Here is a 15,830-nt window from a genome sequence, read left to right as displayed (position 1 = left end):
AGAAAATCTTGATACCCTGAAATATCCAGTTCGCTGGAGCCATGTGAAACCTTCTTCTCTGTGTTGCTTTATAGTATATTTATTTTACTCAGAGTTTCATGCCTAAAGCCAGACATTTATTCACAGATATGTATATACCAGCTGAACTTGCTATTGAAAATAGATTATTTAAGGAATTTTGTGAATCAATAAAATGTGGGGGGGAAAGGAATGGAAAACAACTGTAGACATCTGAGATAGTGTGAGAGAAAGGTGAGAAATGGTAGAGGGTGAGAAATGGGGGAAGTATATACACATATATATATATGTATATACACACTCACACACAACATATATATATATATATATATATATATATATGAAACTATAAATGGAAAATTATTGATAATAACATGTATGATTAAGCCACTATGCAGTATATTCTGGATGGAAAATCACGTTTCGTATGCTGTGACGATGCTCAGGGAATGAATGTTAATTAATTAATTAATTAAAATTAAAAATAAAATTTTAAAAAGAATTATTTATTTTTAAGGAAAGGAAGAGGACTTCACATAGTAACTCTTTTAGTTTCCATTTTTGTTCTTTAAATTTGTGTATCCTGTGAATGTATTAGCTATCTGAAATATAAACAACTATTCAGAATAGGCACTCTGTAGCTGGTGGTGTTGGGTTCACTCCCATCTTTCTTCCTGGATCTCCCTCTTGAAGTGCTTGGTATTCTCTGCTACCCAGCCTCCAGAACCCTCTGTGCCCCAGCCACTCCCCGCCTAATGCCCTCAAGTCACCTGGACTCCTCACAACTAGATTACAACTACTGCCTCCTTACATCCTTTCTGGCCCCACTAAACCTGATTTTTCCTCCTGTACCTTTTCACCACAGTTGATCTAAGATGTTTTTTCCAAGACATTCAAAAGGCTTCATCTTGTCCACATTCTCCTGGACTTCAGGCACAGTTGACATTTAACTGGGCTGTCTTTAAACTCATTTCTTCCTTGTCTTCTCTCACCTCATGCTGAGGTTTTCTTCTCATACTTTACCACTTTCCTTCTTTATCCCCCTAAACGTGCATTTCCCAAAGCTCACTCCTTACTCTGTTCTTCTCTCTCCCCTCAATTTCCAGAATTGCGAGGGGTGGGAAGGAGTAGTTCCCTCATTCTCAAGGGTTTTGTGATGGTATCTGTGCTGAAAACTCCACCTTGAGCTGTGGTCATCCTTTCCTCCAAGCACCAGCCCCAAGAAAAAATGCTAACCAGTCACTTCTATGTGGCTGTCCATCCCCACCTTCCCAAGCCGGATCTTTGTGCTCTGTGCTAAACTACAGTCATCCACCTCACATGACTGGCTGGCTTCCGAACTTCTGGGCAAAGGCCAGTGGTTCCATGAATCCCATCAGGCACTCAGCTTGAAACGCGTGGATTCCTAGGAGTCATTCCTTCATTAGACAAACACCTTCTGAGATTAAAAAAAAACAAGACAAAAGCCTGACTGTGGGGAGCAGCAGGTGGTATGGTGGGTAAGGTGGTTGGATTTCCATATAGTCAACTGCAGTTCAAATCAAGAACCAGTGGCTCAAACAACATGACAAGCATGTGTGTATGCACATGCTCAAAATACTGAGAAGAGAATGGAGAAGAAGGGATTGTGGCATGGCCATCTCCCCTGGGGATAATTTCTCAGTTTCCCTCTCTCTCTTTCTGTGTCTCTTCCTGGAAAACACACACAGCCTATGAAAAAAAAAAAAAAGGAAACAAATGAAAACACCTGACTGTGGCCGATGATCCTTCTGCACCACTGTTCTCCAGACAAGAATGAAGGCATTCCCGAAGTCTGAAACATCAGGGCGTATATCCCCATTCTGCTCCTTAATACCTTATGACTCAGAGCAATTGACTTAACTGACATTTTCTTCATCTACAAAATAGGTAATAATAGAACCTTCCTCACTGGCTTTTTGTTAGGATTACACAGATACACATCTTGGGGTACTATGTAGCAGACAAACTGCACGTTACATCTTGAAAACTTAGTGCTCTGTAGAAAAAAAAATGAGTTAGAAAATGAGATATAAACTGTGGCAAAAGATGATCATGTAAATTAAAAGCTTACACACAGTAGTTACCAGGAGTGGGTGAGGAGTTAACTTGTAACTGCAAAGGAGCAAAAGAAGGAATGTTTCAGGTTGCGATTCTAATCCTGATTGTGGTGATGGTTACAAAAAGTAATGCATGTGTTTTAACTTACAGTCTGTACACCAAAAACACAGAGAGGCAACCGGTGTACATAATTTAAAATGTATTTGAACAAAAATATCTTCATGAACATTCACAAACAAAAAGTATAACATCTAACATATTAGTTTTTTTTGTTTTTTGAAGAGGTTTTTGCTATAGAGCACGTGTGCTCACCAGAAAGACAGAGAGAGACAGAGAGACAGAAAGTGAGAAATCACACCCCAGGGAGGATGGCCACGCCACAATCTCTTCTCCTCCATTCTCCTCTTGGGATCTTGGGCACACATGCACGCACATGTGCCTGGCATGAGTTTAAGCCACCAGGTCCAGGACTCAAACTGTGGTTGACTACATGGGAGTCCTGCAACATAGCCATTATGCCAACTGCTGGTACCAATCTATCATATTAGAATGGCTGTCTTTGGCAGGATGAGAATGAGGATAGAGAAAAGGGGAATAAAAAATAGATAAGTACAAGAGAAGGGCCTTGCACAGACCAACAAAGACGAAGTGTCACGAACGGGGGATGAGGACTATCCTCTGGGCCTGAGGTCTCCTCTCCTAACCCCAAAAAGGAGAAAAAAATGACTTAGAGGTGGGTGAATAAAGAAGAATAAGCAAAGAATTGCATAAGTGAATTAGTGAGGAGGAGGCAGAAAACAAGAAACATGGATTTGGAAGATACCGTGATCTCCTTTTGATAAGTTCAATGATTACCAGTACCGTAACAATATGTATTTTTCACCATGACAGCCATCAAACCAGTCGAGTCTGCCAGATGTGTAGTGTCATGTACATTTCTGTGACTGAGTGAAAAAGGAAATGATAGGATTTCCAGCATTTAGTGTCAGAAAGGAGTGAGAGGATCACCAGGTGATGGACAGCTGGGCTGCCAACATCATTTAGAGTGTCAGAAAGGAGTGAGGGGATCACCAGGTGATGGACAGCTGGGCTGCCACTCCCTCAAGGGGCTCCAGAAGGAGCAATTTGGGGGCCGGTGAAAAGCAGGAAGTCCGGGGTCAAGCAGGTGGCATGGTGGTTCAGGCGTTGAACTCCCACATGGATGACTGTGGTTTGAGTCCTGGCCCTGGTGGCTTGGACTCTCTCTCTCTCTGGTTAAATTAAAGAATAATAATAAATAAATAAAATTAAATGAATAATTCTAAAAAGAAAAAAAAAGGCAGAAAAGTACAGGGATCACTCCATGGCCTAATGGTTAAGGAAGCAGATCACACATGACTGACCATGGTTCAAATCCCGTCCCTAACAGATGGAGAAACATAGTGGATGCGCTCGTGTGTGTGTGTAAAATCCCAAATGGATGGAGAAATGGAGGAGAATGGACTGCTGTATGACCATGTGTCTCTGGTGAGTGCCCTCCTGGAAATTAAAAAAAAAAAAAAAAAAAAAAAAAAATTCAGAACGTTTAGCTTGAGTTAGAAAGAGTTCGGGAGACCAATAGAACCTTTAAATGAAGATGAGCGACAGACTTCTAGATGTATGGATCCGGAGCTGAGGAGAAAAACCTGCTCGAGTAGATCCACTGGGGACGATCTAAACATACAACTGATACTAAAAGCTATGGGAACACGTGTTCTCAGGGCAGTGAGTAGAACAAGAAGTGCCCTGGAAAAGACAAACTCTCAAGAAGTATAAAGAAGAGGAGCCTAAGGAAGAGTCTAAGAGAAGGAAGAAACCCTGGCTGTCAAGGGTTTCAAGAAGAATGTGGTCAATAGTATCAAATGCTCCAAGAAAAAAGTCCACCATATTTGATCATGTAAGCTCACTGGTTACCTTCCGCTGAGTGGTGGAGCAGTGGGAACAAAGTCAGACTGTGGTACATGGATATGAAAGGAGTGAGAAGGTGGTCACAGACACTGTGCGACATGTATTCAAGGCAGAAGAGAAAGGGATTTAGCTAGAGGGGGACCCACACCTAGGAGTGCTTTGAAAAGATTAAGAGGAACAAGCCATCAGTGAAGAAGAGGTAGAAATGAAATGACAGAAGCGATACTTGATGACTGATGGAACTGCTACTTGAGTGGGCCAGCGTGTATGACCTAAGGAGTAATGCAAAGATTCTATCCTTCAGAACTTAAAGGGCCTGGGGAATCAGAGTGAACTATAGAGAGAGCCACAGAGGCGTCTAGGTAAAGAGGTCAGAGGTATAAGAAAGCAGTTCACGGAAGACAGCCCCAGGGAGGGGTGCCTGGCTGAGATAAGGTGCTAGGGAGATTTTCTTTTGACAAGTATCATTTCATAGCTCTTCAGTTCTGTATTACGTGCATGTATAGTCCTTCACTGCGTAAGAACATTTCAGTCAATGATGGATTGCACATGTGATGGTGGTCCCATAAGATTTTAATAGGAGGGCCATCTGGTGATTAAGGCAACGGGATCCCACATAACTAATTGCACAGAGTCCCACACCCTGTGGCCTGAAAAACACACTGGGTGTGTGTGCATACATGCCCAAAATCCTGAGAGAAGGAAAAACTGTAAGAGAAGGGACTGTGGCATGGCCATTCCCAATAGGTGGTGCTTTCTCTCCGTTCCTCTTTCTCTTTCTCTCTCTAGCAAGTGCACATGCCCTCTGGCAAAATTTTTTTTAAAAAGATTTTAACAGTGTAGATGTGTAATAGGACCATCTGGGTTTGTACTCTATGATGTTTTCGCATGCATGAAACTGCAGTGTAGATGTGTATTAGGACCATCTGGGTTTGCATACGCACACTCTATGATGTTTTCGCATGCATGAAACTGCCTATCAATGACACATTTCTCAGAATGGATCCCAGTCATTAGGTGATGCACAATTGTGTTTATATTACAAAAACAATTTATAAAATTTAAAGAAAACATTCGTGACCCTGGCAAGACTAATTTCAGTGTAATGGTAGGAAACGAGGTCAGACTGCAACAAATTGAGTATGACTCAGAAAAGAGAATGGAGAAAACACCTACAGACATCTCTTTCAAGATAATTGTCTCAAAGGAAATGAGGAAGACAGTGTTAACAGCTACTTGACAGGATGGGAGGTGCTGCTTTGTTCTAAAGTGGTAACTAAAGCATTCTGGAATAGTGAAAAAAAGAACTGGTAGAAATGAGGTTAACAGGACAGCTGGAGGAGGAGATAAGGAGGCCAGTAAGAGCTGAGCAGATGGGAGAATCTGCGATTTCAGGTTATGGAGAAGGGTGCGGGACCAGAAATGCCTCGTATCAGGGCACATGGGTCCTGCTCAACACCCGATCTCTTTTCTTCTTCATAGACCTCACGCAGGTGGTAGAAGTGGAAGCTGCTCCAAGGTTGGCTTGATTCATCTAAGCCAATCAGCAAAATCCCTGCTCCTCTGGCACAGTAACTGGCCCAGGACAGGCCATGTGAACTGATTCTAGCCAATAAAACCGCAGTTAGCTAGAGGGGGACCCACACCTAGGAGTGCTTTGAAAAGATTAAGAGGAACAAGCCATCAGTGAAGAAGAGGTAGAAATGAAATGACAGAAGCGATACTTGATGACTGATGGAACTGCTACTTGAGTGGGCCAGCCTGTACGACCTAAGGAGTAATGCAAAGATTCTATCCTTCAGAACTTAAAGGGCCTGGGGAATCAGAGTGAACTATAGAGAGAGCCACAGAGGCTTCTAGGTAAAGAGGTCAGAGGTATAAGAAAGCAGTTCACGGAAGACAGCCCCAGGGAGGGGTGCCTGGCTGAGATAAGGTGCTAGGGAGATTTTCTTTTGACAAGTATCATTTCATAGCTCTTCAGTTCTGTATTACGTGCATGTATAGTCCTTCACTGCGTAAGAACATTTCAGTCAATGATGGATTGCACATGTGATGGTGGTCCCATAAGATTTTAATAGGAGGGCCATCTGGTGATTAAGGCAACGGGATCCCACATAACTAATTGCACAGAGTCCCACACCCTGTGGCCTGAAAAACACACTGGGTGTGTGTGCATACATGCCCAAAATCCTGAGAGGAGGAAAAACTGTAAGAGAAGGGACTGTGGCATGGCCATTCCCAATAGGTGGTGCTTTCTCTCCGTTCCTCTTTCTCTTTCTCTCTCTAGCAAGTGCACATGCCCTCTGGCAAAATTTTTTTTAAAAAGATTTTAACAGTGTAGATGTGTATTAGGACCATCTGGGTTTGCATACGCACACTCTATGATGTTTTCGCATGCATGAAACTGCCTATCAATGACACATTTCTCAGAATGGATCCCAGTCATTAGGTGATGCACAATTGTGTTTATATTACAAAAACAATTTATAAAATTTAAAGAAAACATTCGTGACCCTGGCAAGACTAATTTCAGTGTAATGGTAGGAAACGAGGTCAGACTGCAACAAATTGAGTATGACTCAGAAAAGAGAATGGAGAAAACACCTACAGACATCTCTTTCAAGATAATTGTCTCAAAGGAAATGAGGAAGACAGTGTTAACAGCTACTTGACAGGATGGGAGGTGCTGCTTTGTTCTAAAGTGGTAACTAAAGCATTCTGGAATAGTGAAAAAAAGAACTGGTAGAAATGAGGTTAACAGGACAGCTGGAGGAGGAGATAAGGAGGCCAGTAAGAGCTGAGCAGATGGGAGAATCTGCGATTTCAGGTTATGGAGAAGGGTGCGGGACCAGAAATGCCTCGTATCAGGGCACATGGGTCCTGCTCAACACCCGATCTCTTTTCTTCTTCATAGACCTCACGCAGGTGGTAGAAGTGGAAGCTGCTCCAAGGTTGGCTTGATTCATCTAAGCCAATCAGCAAAATCCCTGCTCCTCTGGCACAGTAACTGGCCCAGGACAGGCCATGTGAACTGATTCTAGCCAATAAAACCGAAGGAGGCATTTGGTGGGGCTTCAAAAAAAGAGATTCCTGCACTTCTGAAAAAGCTGTAGGATGCCACTTCTTATCCTGCTGCAAGGAACTGAGAATGCGTAGCCCCAACCGCTGCAACCTCAAGGGGAACTTGTCCAAGGATGAACCAAATACATGGAGAGCAGAAGAGATGAGAAGATCCCAGATCCTTGTGAGATCACTGAGCCACTGGATCAACTGCCCTGAAGCCTATCCTTCAGCTAGGCCTCCAGAAAAAAAGCAAAGGAAAACACACACACACACACACACACACATCAAGTTGGGTTTTTCAGTACTTCCAGCCCAGCACTCTCTCACTGATAAACATCCCCTTCACTTTAACAAGAGGAACAACACATATAGAAAGCCAGGAACAGAGGAAGATGATCTGAGATGGAATTTTTTTACATTTCTCTGCAAAATAAATAGTGATCCCGATGCAAGGAGTGAAGAGGGGTCTTGGAGAAATACAGAACTTAGGAGTCCTGGTTGCTCAGGACAATGGGAACGAGAGTGGCCTGTGGCTAGCTACATGGAGGGCCTGGGGCAATGATGGAAGACTGGGCCTGGTTGCTCAGGATAATGGGAACGAGAGTCGCCTGTGGCTAGCTACATGGAGGGCCTGGGGCACGTGCTGAGCACCCAGGTGAGGGTTTTGAGACACCTTACAACACGAAGAGCACAAAGCTGTCTCTCCCTCTATTCCTGGCTCTCCATGTGTCTTTTACAGTGGAAGGGACATTTATCAGTGAGAAAGTGCTGGGCTGTAAGCACCAGAAAACCCAGCTTAAGTGTCACTCTCATCTGACCACCATCTTGTGGGGATGGGCTCTGTGTCTGCCATGGTGGATCAACAAGACAGGAGGAAAAGAGGTGGGGGAATCAGCTCAACACTAGACAAAGCAGAAGAAGATGCCCAGCAGACACCCCGCAGTCATGAGTGACACTTCAAGATTAGCTTTAGTGGGTGCGCTGGAATCTAACGGAATCTAGCCGGTCATAGATAAGAACCCAGATAGGCCTAATTCTTCCTGAATCACCCAGAGCCATGCATGTACCAGCAGGATGGAGGGAAAGTGTTTTCAGGTTGGTGTTGATAGTTCTGAAAGCCCTGAAGGAGAGAAAGATAACTCTGCAAAAGCAATGGGGGACACTAAGAAAAGTACCCCTTAGTTTTTTGGAAGAACTCACCTGTGCATTCATCCTGGCCTCTTCCTTCAGCAGCTGTAAAGACAAAAGCAGAGAGGTTCAGGGCCCTGGCGGCACCAGCCTTAAATCCTATGCAAACACCTCCCTTTGGTACCCCATTTCTCCCCCACTACTTCCTACTTCTTTAGTCCCACCTTCCCCAATACTTTTACCACCTCGTGCCCTCAGGAAGGACACCCAGGTCAGTGTTTACTGTGGGGAGGATGGTGGCCGACATCCCTGGGATGTCATACCAGCAATGTTTCTCTAGAGAAGGGCGTTTCCAACGCCTGGAAGAGCAGCTGAAATGCAGACTCCACGGGAATGACACACATTCCAAAGTTGCTGCTTGGAAAGGACAGCTTTTTTATCTGGCTTTCTTCTTTTTTTTTTTTGGAGAGGTTTTTGCTATAGGGCATGTGCACTCACCAGAAAGACAGAGAGAGAGAGAGAGAGAGAGAGAGAGAGAGACAGAAAGCAAGAAATCACCCTCCCAGGGGGGATGGCCACACCGCAATACCTTCTCCTCCATTCTCCTCTCGGGATCTTGGGCATGCACACACATGTGCCCAGCGTGAGTTTAAGCCACCGGGTCCAGGACTTGAATCACAGTTGACTACATGGGAGTCCAAAGACATAGCCACTACTCCAACTGTTTGTCTATATCTAGCTTTCTTTTATTGGGACAAGGAAGGCAATGAGAAACACACACACACACACACACACACATGCTAACACGAACACATCTTTTGTTTGCCCTTTTAGCTGACCTTGCAGAGAACTTCAATTTATTATGCTAAAAGAACAATTCAACAGGCTATTTGGGACTCTTAGCGTTGAATAGACTACTTAGAAGAAATGCAGGAAGCAAAGTGGAGGTAAGGGGAAACAAGAGAGAGGGAAAAGAGCAGGCAAGGGCGGGGCAAGTGGGTAGCCAGAGGTAATGGAGGAATAAAGATGCCACTCTAGCCCTGCCCCGTCTTCAGACCCAGCCCTGTCAGTGATCTTACTTTGGTGAAGCACAGGAAAGATAACCATGAATAATAAAAGTGAAATAATAACTCCCATTTAAAAAAAAAAAAGGAAAAGAAACCTTGACTCTTGGTAACCCTAAGATTACCCGGAAAGACTACCTGGGACGATTCTCTGGTTTTTGTGTATAAATTATTGGCTTGTCGGAAAAGTCATAACGTGTTTCTCTATGCAAAAATGCATCATGACTTACATGTTCTGGGCTAGCTCACAGCCCAGTGATTAAGGGAACCAGATTCCACATGGCAACTTTGGCTTGAGTCTCAACCCGGAGGCTTGAAAACCACACCGAGTGTGTACGTGTGTGCCCCAAATCCTGACAGGATGCAGCAAGGGTGAAGAAGGAATTGTGGGGACTACGCCGCAGTGTGTGTGGGGTGGGGTGGGGGGGAGTGCTTTCTCCTCCCACTCTTTGTCTCTGTTTTTCTTCAGAGAGTGCACATGCACGTTGGCAATTAAAAAATGAGAAAGAAAGAGCATGTTTCCACCCACTGGCTTCTCTTCCCTCTTCCTATTCCTCTTTCTTGCTTTAAAAGTGTATCTCATGGTGCCACCAGCACAGCACACATGCGATCTTTCCTTCTGTAATCCGGAACCTTTCCATAGCTCCTGATAAATCTGAAGAGGAGGAACTCATTGGGAAAAAAAAAATCCGCAAAGGTGAATGGACTTCCTTCTCAGATCCTGGAGAGTCAGTATAGGTATGTCTTCCTACAACATTTCTCACCTGGCTAAGGGAGATAACTGGCAGCTAAACTGGAGCGCAGGGGAAGGGAGAGAAGTCAAGCCTGCATTGCAGGTGTCCCCAAGGCACAGTCTCGGAGCCCACCCCTTGCTACTTGGAATGCCGCAGAGATGCCCTCCCCAACTCTACTGGGCTTTCCTTCCTTTATAAGAACTTTAGTCTAAGTCTGGACTTAGATGTGTGTGAGGAAGTCAGGTAACAAAATGCACAAATATGAGGGAGACAATAACAGTCGTGAGCCTCCCATGTCAGCTACTTTACATGTTCAAGTACATTAACTCTAATCATCACAATCGTGGCAAACACAAAAGTTAATAATAATTTTATTTTATAGATGAAGTACCTGCAAGTTTAGGGAGAGTAAAAGCACTTAGCTTCATAGCCAAAGTATGATGGCACTACCCTGTAATTTCCAGATTATCTAGTTCTACAGCCAAACCTCAGATTGTCCCAGAGACCTTTGCAGGTGCTGTCTTTATAAACACAGAGACTGGTGTCTGGTTCTGCATCAGTCATGTACGACCTAAGCAGCTATGGTCAAAAGGGCTCCTCATCTGTAAGCTGAACAGCTGACTGCATCTTGAAGATCTGTCCCAGCTCTAAAACATTCTCTGGCTCCCAGGAAAGGGAATTAAGCAACTCCTAAAACAGGAAGAATGATACTCAACCTCAGTCATAGTCACAGAACGTCAATTATAATTTCACTAAGATGCCTATCTCAGACTGCAAACCAAAATGTCTGTAATGTGTTGATCAAAGTGTAGTTAAGGAATATACTCTCTGATATTACTGGGGGACCATAGGTGGGTATTACCTTTACTGAAGACAGTTTAGCAATACCTATTCAAATTCCAAATGCATACAACCTCTGACCTACCATCTCCACCACTTCCTATTTCTGTCTTCAAGCACCAAACCCCAGTCAGGAGAAACCATTACACTGTTCTTCATCCTTATTTTTCCAATGAAAATTTACAGAAAAGCTTGCCTATGTCTCTCTCTGTCTGTCTGGTGAGCGCACGCACCCTACAGTGAAAATCTCTCCAAAAAAAAAAAAAAAAGAAGAAAAGCTTGCCTATAAAAGCAGTTTACAGGGACCAACAGATGGCATAACGGCCATGTTGCCGGACTCCCACGTAGCCGACCGTGGTTCGAGTCCTGGACCCAGTGGCTTAAACTCACGCCAGGCACGTGTGTGCCCAAGATCCTGAGAGGAGAATGGAGGAGAAGGGATTGCGGTGTGGCTATCGTCCCTGAGGGGTGATTTCTCACTTTCTGTCTCTCTGTCTCTCTTTCTGGTAAGCGCACACGCTCTACAGCAAAAGCCTCTCTCTCAAAAAAAGAGAAAAAAAGCAGTCTACAAAACATTACTATGAATTCTACAGAAACTGGGGAAAACAGAGCAAAAGAACAAAAAACCAGACCATATGCATGAGAAAGAATCCTGCCTAGAAATCCTACCACATTAGGCATACCACCGAGGTATACCACCGGGGATGAACTGCACAGCAGTTCATAAAGCCCATGCAGAGCCTTTACTTGCTTTGTCTTGGAAGACAATATGCTCAAGTGCACAGTGACAAGCCATCTCTCTGGAGGACAAAGAGCTTATCTGTGACTCAAAAGACCAGAATTCTAGACCGGGCCTGGGACCCACTAGCTGTGTGTTCAAGGCCAAGGTCCATGGTTTCCCTGCATCTTAGTTTCTTCACCTTGAAAAAAGAAAGGGAAGAGATGAATTTAAATGACTCTCAAGTTCTTTCAGTGGTGACTTGAAAGAATTTTTTTTTAAGATTTAATTTTTTTACTTATTATTATTTTAATTTACTATATGGCATGAGAAAGTGAGCCAACAGGTCCCGGACTTAACCCTGGGTTGACCATGTGGGGTTTAATCATCACGCCATCTGCTGGTCCCGACCTGATGGAATTCAACCCACTTCTAGTTCTTCATTCTTTCAGTTTAATTTCCTTGGTGTCCGGCTTGGTTAACTGAAGGCTCTGTTCCTCTGGTTGTTTGGGTGCAGATGGATATAAATAAGCTGGGTCTAGGCTCAAGTTATGAGAGGTGGTGACGATGCTGTAATCCAGGCCCCGGGCACAGAAGTGCTCAACTGGTAAAGCTCGTTCCTGGCACTTTTGGGACGCAAGTGCCTCTCTCCTCTCTCTTCACCCGGTCTTTCTAGCGTCTCCCATTTCCTCCGAGTCTCCTATTCCTCCTCACTCCCATTTCAAAAGCTTCTAAATCTTTTATTTTAAGTGATCTTGAAATAATAGGAGACAAACATGGTAATATGAAGCAAATTACTCTTACTAATAAACATCCAGGATATTTTAACTTGGAAGGGTATATCCATATTTTCAATAGTTGTTTATTAACACATATAATTGTAGAATTTCAAAATTGGGGTGAAATTTGGAATTCTGGAGTTCTGTACATGTACTAAAGACATGGACTTCCCAGAAGGTCCAGGTCACAACCCTGGTTATCTACTGCCAAAAGACTCGTTCTACTTGGTCAAGTTCTAGAAGAAACCATGAACTGCTGGAACAGCTGAGAATACACAGCACAACTCACAAATGGCAGGGGCGGGGTACAAAAGAACATAAACCTTCCACAAAACCAGAAGCAAAATACATGTAGGTCTAACTTTTGCTTCTAATTTAAAATATTCTAATATGCTTTTTAAAATCTCGAGAGAAAACAAGTTTTCTTTCCTGGGCAGATCAATCAAGACTCTTCACAAGCAAGATTTCAATGTGTCATTTGTGTCCTCAATAGTTACTGCACCAACCATTTGACTCTCTACACACAGCATTTCCTGTTCTTCGACTGTTCTGTTTTCACATGCTGTTTTTTTAAGGGACTGTAAATTCTTAGATTTCAGGTGAGAAAGTTTAAGGCTCTTTCAAACTCTAAGGTTTTCTTTTCTTTTTTTCTTTTAGGTTTTGCCATAAGGCATGAACACTCCCTGGAGAGAGACAGAGAGACAGAGAGTCAGAAATCACCCGCAGGAGGCTATGGCCATCTCACAATTCTTCTCCTCTCAGGATTTTGGGCATGCACACACACATGCCCAGTGTGATTTTCAAATTGCCACATCCAGGACTTAAATTGTCAGCCATGTGGGAATCAGCACCAACCACCACACCACCTGCTGGCCCCTAATGTTTTCTGATAATGATTTCTATGACGGAAAAAGGGACAGTTGAGCTACAAGAAAAATCATTATGTACAAACTATCCAACTACTGATATTTACTCAGGTGCCAGCAAATATTTGTTTCAGTACCTCAAACAACACAAGTGAGATGAAAGAAGGACTGAAGTTTTTCAAGAAATACAACAGAAGCGAAAAACCAGAATGACTTGACATCACTGCACGAAGCAAAGCCAGAGGTCGACAGCATCAGAGAACAAGGGCCAGATGGTGGTACAGCCATAGCATGTGCTCTGCAGGGCCGACCCACGTGGGAAGGTCCCAAGCTCAAGTCTGGGGACATCCCCGGGTGTGCCAGGGGGAAGTATGGCCATGAATCTTGGCCTGTCTGGGGCTGGGGGTGGATCATGGTGTCAGGATCCTGTTGGGCAGGGGTCCCCAACCCACGGGCAGTAGGCTTGTTCAGTCTGCTGGCCAGGGAGCAGGGGTGGGCGGTGGGCAAGTGCGTCTGTGTTTGCAGCCACTTCCCACCTATCATGTTGCTGCCTGTGCTCTGCCACCTGCCAGATCAGCGGTGGCATTGGATTTTCACAGGAGCAAACCTTACTGTAGTGTGACCATTTCATTGTATATTATAATGTTGTAGTGATGAAAGGGGGTGCACGGTGGATGAGTATTCTGGGGTCACAGGGTCATCCCAGGACCAAGCCCTAAGCCCCATTTGTGGAGAGATTGTCTTCCCAGCCGCATGGGTATCTCACGCCTTCACCATGCCACTTGCTGGCTCATGCCTTTTTTTTTTTTTCAAATGACAAAATATATGGCTAAATATCAGCTTGTTTCTAAACCTTAAATACTATACCACTATGGCAAAAACGAAATGTCCCAACTCGTTACTACTGATATGTATGACATTTCAATAAAGGCCAAGGAAAGTCAGGAATGAAAATGTCACCACAGTTCCTGCGTGATGGGGCCCTCTGGCAGCCCACACCTCTGGTGCAGAATTACCCCTACATAGAAGCCCAGGTGATTTGAGTATTTTACCAGATATTATACTTATTATATAAAAATGATGGGGAGCGACTAAAAATGTAGATCAAAAAGTAAAATATAATTACGGGAACCAGCAGTTAGCGTAATGGCTATGTCGCTGGACTGTCAAGTAGTCGACCACAGTTCGCGTCCCGGACCCGGTGGCTTAAAACACACCGGGCACGTGTGCGTGCGTGCCCAAGATCCCGAGAGGAGAATGGAGGAGAAGGGACTGCGGCGTGGCCATCCCCCCTGGGGGGGGATTTCTCGCTTTCTGTCTCTCTGTCTCTCTCTGTCTGTCTGGCGAGCGTACATGCCCTATAGCAAAAACCTCAAAAAAAAAAAAAAAAGTAAAATATAATTAGAACGAAAGACATCAATAGTTGTGGCCCAAAGTGGCAAATCTTTAACTGTAATCAGATGTTAACTGGATGAGCAGGGGAGTACGAACAATAAAAAAAAACAATTATGAAGTATTGGGAAAATATTGACGGTTATGTCTATAAGTTCGAGCATAATTACAGAGTCTTTCGTATGTTTTAGCTCTCTGGCTATTCAGAACTGCTCTTAGAACACTCTACCACGAGACCTTAGGCTGCTTTCTCTGTTAGGTATAAGGAAAGGATCTACCTATTTATCAACACAATATATTTTTAAAAACTAGCAATGTGTCAATTCTTTTTTGTCAATCATTTCTTGGAAATAATACTATGGAAGTTACATTATGGTGAAGAAAACTGTCAGCACAGAATTGCTTGCTTCGTAGACGATACTAACATACATCTAATGAATCTTCAGCCGCCGAGACTCTAACAGAAGCTGTTTAGTAAGTCATTTATTCTTCACACCATCTCCCAAGTAAGCGTTATAATCATCCTCACTTTTACAGAAGACAAAAATGAAAAACCAAGAAGTTACGGTGCCCAAGAACGTACAGGAGTTCACGACAGAAAACTCTTACCGTATAATGTTCAGCAAAAAAATATCAGGTTCCCAAACTGTGTAAGTATGATGCCTCAAATCCAGTTTTTTAGAAAATGTAAGTAGGATACAAATCAGCTCATGGTTAGTCACATTTCTGAGCATTTCTTGTCGGGAGCACTTTATACAGTAGAACACCAACTCTCGCAACCTCACAACGACGCCTATGACAAAAGCTATCATTCCCAGTGTCCAAAGAGGAAGGTGCAGCCAGAAGAGGCTAAGTGACGGCGACAGGGAGGGTCTCAAGGCTCCCACCCGGGCACAGACCTCACCCCACAATTTGCAAGTCCCAGGGCCCAGTTGCAGTCCCCACATTGGAGAAGTCCCCGTTAATCCCTGCAGAAGCGGTACACTGACGCTGCACCAACCTACCTATGTCTGCATACAAAAGGGAAAAAAAGCATTTTAAAATATAGATTTCACTTTCTAAATTGTCTTTTGTTTATTCGAGAGCGCCTCTCGCCCAGGGAGCCCAGAGATCCCGGCCCGGCCCGCAGAGCCGCTCGACCGTGCGCGCCGGCCTGAGCGGGGTAGGGCGCGGCAGGCGGCACCGAGGATGCGCCGGGACTCCGGCGGCCGCGGGCCGGACCT

General features: G+C 44.1%; 1 protein-coding gene across 1 annotated transcript in view; it reads right to left on the bottom strand.

Annotated features, from left to right (window-relative positions):
• BLVRA (biliverdin reductase A) overlaps nt 1-15,830 on the bottom strand; it is a 66,876-nt gene that overhangs the window by 48,992 nt on the left and 2,054 nt on the right. Inside the window, exon 2 of the mRNA XM_006148904.3 lies at nt 8,287-8,319. Within this exon, the coding sequence (XP_006148966.1) occupies nt 8,287-8,319 (33 nt within the window). The remainder of the gene's footprint in view (nt 1-8,286; nt 8,320-15,830) is intronic.

The sequence above is a fragment of the Tupaia chinensis genome, unplaced genomic scaffold, assembly GCF_000334495.1.
Source record: "Tupaia chinensis unplaced genomic scaffold, TupChi_1.0 Scaffold000249_1, whole genome shotgun sequence".
NCBI classification, from domain to species: Eukaryota; Metazoa; Chordata; class Mammalia; order Scandentia; family Tupaiidae; genus Tupaia; species Tupaia belangeri.
Note: the sequence above shows the minus strand (reverse complement) of the source record. Positions and strands in the feature narration are given on the sequence as shown.